The sequence below is a fragment of the Austrofundulus limnaeus genome, unplaced genomic scaffold (assembly GCF_001266775.1).
Source record: "Austrofundulus limnaeus strain Quisiro unplaced genomic scaffold, Austrofundulus_limnaeus-1.0 Scaffold220, whole genome shotgun sequence".
In the NCBI taxonomy this organism is placed as follows: Eukaryota; Metazoa; Chordata; class Actinopteri; order Cyprinodontiformes; family Rivulidae; genus Austrofundulus; species Austrofundulus limnaeus.
Window position 1 is genome coordinate 725,488 of NW_013952622.1, and position 4,474 is coordinate 729,961.

General features: G+C 39.0%; 1 protein-coding gene across 1 annotated transcript in view; it reads left to right on the top strand.

The window, feature by feature from the left end:
* slc5a9 (solute carrier family 5 member 9) overlaps nucleotides 1-4,474 on the top strand; it is a gene marked incomplete in the record, with an annotated part of 52,101 nt that overhangs the window by 27,183 nt on the left and 20,444 nt on the right. Inside the window, 1 exon segment of the mRNA XM_014019416.1 lies at nucleotides 2,598-2,713. Coding sequence (XP_013874870.1) covers nucleotides 2,598-2,713 — 116 coding nt within the window.

Here is a 4,474-nt window from a genome sequence, read left to right on the forward strand (position 1 = left end):
CTCTGTGCATTGCTGCCCAAATCAAATTCTGGAAGTAGTCATTCAACTAGATCTGTTACAAAAGGACAACTGATATTACCAACTATTAAAAACTGTTAAGGCCAGAGGTCTTTCTTCTATGTTTATACTAAAGCATGGAATGACATTCCTCACAACATAAAGTCCATTTCAAAACTACAGCCCTTTAAGAAGAATCTTGTCTGCCATCTGCTGGACACTTTATGTTGTGCTCATATTTAGACATCCTATTTTACAAATGCTGCCTTTTTGAAATTTGGTTTGCTTGTTTGTCTTTGTGTCTATGGTGTATAATGATGTGATTGTGATGCTGTAATTCTGAGTGTTTTATGTACTGCAGAACAGGAATCTGCTGTAAAACAGCAATTATGCTGAGTCAGGCTTGATTTTTAATAATCTTTTCCTGTTAAATAAATCAAATCAAATCAAATCAACTCCACGACTAACTCTGGTGTAAGAAGAAGATTCATTATTAACATTAACAAACTGAAATCTGTCAGTTAAATAAGACTCAAACCGTTGTAGAGCTGTTCCTGTAATCCCAATATCAAGTTCAAGTCCACGTAGTAAAATATTGTGATCAATTGTATCAAATGCAGCACCGAGATCTAAAGGACAAGAATGGACACAAGTCCACTCTCTGATGCCATGAGAATATCATTAGTAACTTTCACCAGCGCTGTTTCTGTGCTATGTTGAGCTCTAAACCCTGACTGAAACTCCTCATATAGATTATTTRTATCCAGATGTTCATATAATTGATTTGCAACTATTTTCTCAAGAATTTTTGAGATGAATGGGAGATTAGAAACAGGCCTGTAGTTGGCCAGAACTCCTGAATCAAGATCAGGTTTCTTAAGTAAAGGTTTGACTACAGCAACCTTAAAGCTCTGTGGCACATAATCATTCATTAAAGATAAATTAAGTACATCTAAAATGTGGATATTAATTAAGGGAATGCTTCTTTGAACAGTCTGGTTGGGATGGAATCTAGCAGACATGTTGATGGTTTGGATGAAGCTATTATTTTAGATGAATCAGAGAGCTCAACTTTTTCTCATGACGATAATAAGACGGTAACAAAATAAACATAGCTCTTTGATGACTCAGACATGAGGAAATGTGTGTGAGTTTTTGTTGACGAGACGAGACTGGACGAAAATGTTAGTCGGTGGTCTGTCAATCATTTAGAATGCCGAGTGGAGGGAGGGACAGCAGCGCTGTTACACACATGCGCACACACAGCAGCACAGAACATTTTCTCCCGTTCTCTCACAGCCTGCGCCACTTCGCAAAAAACAAAAGAAAAGTCCGTCTGTCACCTGTAGCTTAACCAGGGAGTAACGTCTCCACCATTATTAAAAGCTGCTGCAGGTCCATGAGCTCAGAAACTGTTTGTTTACATTCATGACAAAAGTAAAACTATTTTCTTTGGCCGTGGGGAGTTAACAACTGTGCATGTCAGTGCTTCTGTTCTGAATAAAAGCCTGGTGCATGAAAACACTCGTTTGCACAAGTTTAATAGTCTACTAAGTTTAGGACTGCGTGATGTCCGTTACGGTAATTAAAAACAAATAAAATTATTTTAACTCGATTCTAACATAGATTGGTAACCAATGCAGGAATTTTAAAATTGGTGTAATGGAATCAAATTTTCTCATACTGGTAAAAAGATGAGCAGTATCATTTGTAAATGAGCAACCATAGACCTACTGATTCCAGCATACATTACAATTCTACAGCCAAGGTGTAATAAAAGCATGGATCACTATTACAAACAGATGCTGTGGAATGTTTTGTGTAGTACAAATATTGTTTTATCTTTACAAAAACTCCTCGTGTCTGCCTGCACTTTGGGTTTACTCTCTCAACTGACCTTGACAAAATGTGGGGAAATTTACAGAGATGTGAAGAAAATGAGCCAAGGTGGACAACAAAATAACATGCGCAGCCAAGAATGGACTTTAAAAAGCCAAGTGCACAAAAATAAGCTGTCATTTTTAAAAACTGGCTACTCCAAATGCAGCCATCCAGCCTACTGTCACAAGCACTGAGAAATCAARAACTGTAACAGAAAATTATTTTTGAGTCATCAACTAGTCTCTAACAATCACAGCCAAATATTATGTTTAGTGTCATTGAAGGACTTAATTTTTACTTTCTTCCTCTGCCAGCAGTAACATTCAAACTGCTCACTCCAGCAAATGTGAGTTAGTTCCACTGAGCATGTAAACATGTAGCATGTCAATACCAAGGCAGCATTCTTCACAAAAAACAATAAAACAAACAAAAACATGACAAGCACAAATCTGTCACAAACAAAAAGATATTTAAGGCTTTTTATTAAACACGTTTTACTAAAAACTGTTTTAATATCAGAGTCCTAACAAAGTTTGCTTCCCACAAACAACTAAAATAAATCAAATATGTCAAAATTAAATACAAATTGTTGACTCAAAACAATACAAACAAAAATGTTTAGAGTACTACATAAATTATATTTATGTTTTATTAAGTGCTACTTTGACAGAAAATGAATGATTGCATAGGTGATTTTTTTTTCCCCTTTTCTCCCGTAGACTGGACGTCTGGATTCACAACAGAAGTACCTCCTATCACCAGTCTCCGTATGGAAGCTGCTGATATTGCTGTGGTTGTCACGTATTTTGTCATTGTCATGGTGATTGGAATCTGGGTAAGAAGAGACATGACTCATTCACATACATATAGGCTGTGTCCAAAACAAGGGGGCGGGTCCTCCAAAGGCTGAATTCGTCGGCCGCTTACATCACAGCACCGCGACGAAGGCTGTCCAAAACCAACGACTCCTCCAGATGCGGCCGACAAATGTGTCCTTCTTTTGGCCCGAATTGAAGGACTGGTCTGATGGATCCTGTCATGATCTGTGTGTCTTTGCTTTAGTTTTCTAGTGTTTCAGTGTTCCTCTGTTTATCTCTGCCCTGCTCCAGCCCCGCCCATGCTCACCTGTTTCCTCTTGTGTCTCCTCCAGGTGTGTCTTGTTGTCCCTAATTTGTTTGCCTTTACATTCTGTGTCCTGTGTTCAGTCTGTGTCCGATCATTGTWCTGTGCTGTCRTCCGTGTTCCTCCTGWGACCTTGTYAGTTTTTGCTCCCACAACAGCRCTCTTTATGTTCCTTTAAATAAAACTTCTTGTTACATTTTGGATTTTGCCTGCGTCCTGGGTCATTCTGCCTGTGAACCTCACAGATTCTTCTCAGCCCATCATATCCCATAATGCTTTGCGGGCCGGCCGGTGATTTTCTTATGCTAGTAATGGCGGACAAAGCGAGAGAAAATACATTTTAAATAAAATAAAGAGGTATAAAAATAAAAATTTCAAGAGGTTGTATTTTTAATACTTTTATCATTCGTATAGACATTTTTTTAAATATTATTTTTGTCAGAAAAAACAAACTTATGTAGCAAAATGAACATGTGCCTACGGCGAGTCCATTAGTTCTTCAAATATTACATTTAAGTTAATTATATTATTTTGTGATATTAATAACACTGATATATTGATATTTTTCTAATTTTGATCTAATTTTGTGTCTGCTTAGTGTCATCACGGTTGCTAGGCGAGATGACATACGCCGGGGTAAGGACTGGAGGCTAGACCGTCCAAATTCACAAACAGTTTTTTCCTGTTTTCACGATCTACCAAGGACCCAGTCCACCTCGACCGGGTAGGCCYGGTCCTTCGGAGGACCCAGCCTCTCGTTTTGGACACAGCCACAGAAAAGGGGTGGGCAATAGAACAATATCTAATTAGTACCCTGATGAGGTTGAATTGACAATGACCATGAAACCAGTAGAWGGTAAAAGGTAAGTGTGTGTTATTTACAGGTAGGTGGTGAATTATTTACKGCCATGTCAGATATCACGGAAGACTAGCTTAGATGGGAGGGCAGTTGCTCCGGAGATCTGAAGGGTGTCCGTGTTGGAGGAGAGTGGCAGGGCAGAGAGATGAGTAGATGCTTCCTATGGAGAGGTCATCCAGAGGCAGGCAGGCAGGGAGAAGGACCAGGTAATGGTAGTCATGACAGAAGACTCCATGAGGGTTTAAAAGGYTGCAACAAGAAAATCCAAGATTACAGAATGTTCCAGCAAAGAACTGTTCACTTCCAGGATTTAAATACCTCTGAACCTCATCAGTAGAATTCACTGCAGCAGAGGTYTTGAAGCAGGATCTTCACACAGTGGGCTTATTATGACCCCTGCACGCGAAGCATAAACGGGATCATATGATCATCGGGTCATATTGTTTTCGTATTGTTTTTTTTACAGTGATTTTTGGTCAGCTGTAGCACAAAAACGGCTGCACCGATCAACATGAAATTTGGCAGGGCTCATACATGTCAACCTCTTCGGATGTTTACCTGTATAAAAAGCCTCAAAAATCCGTAAATATATTCGCACAACTCACACAAGGGGGG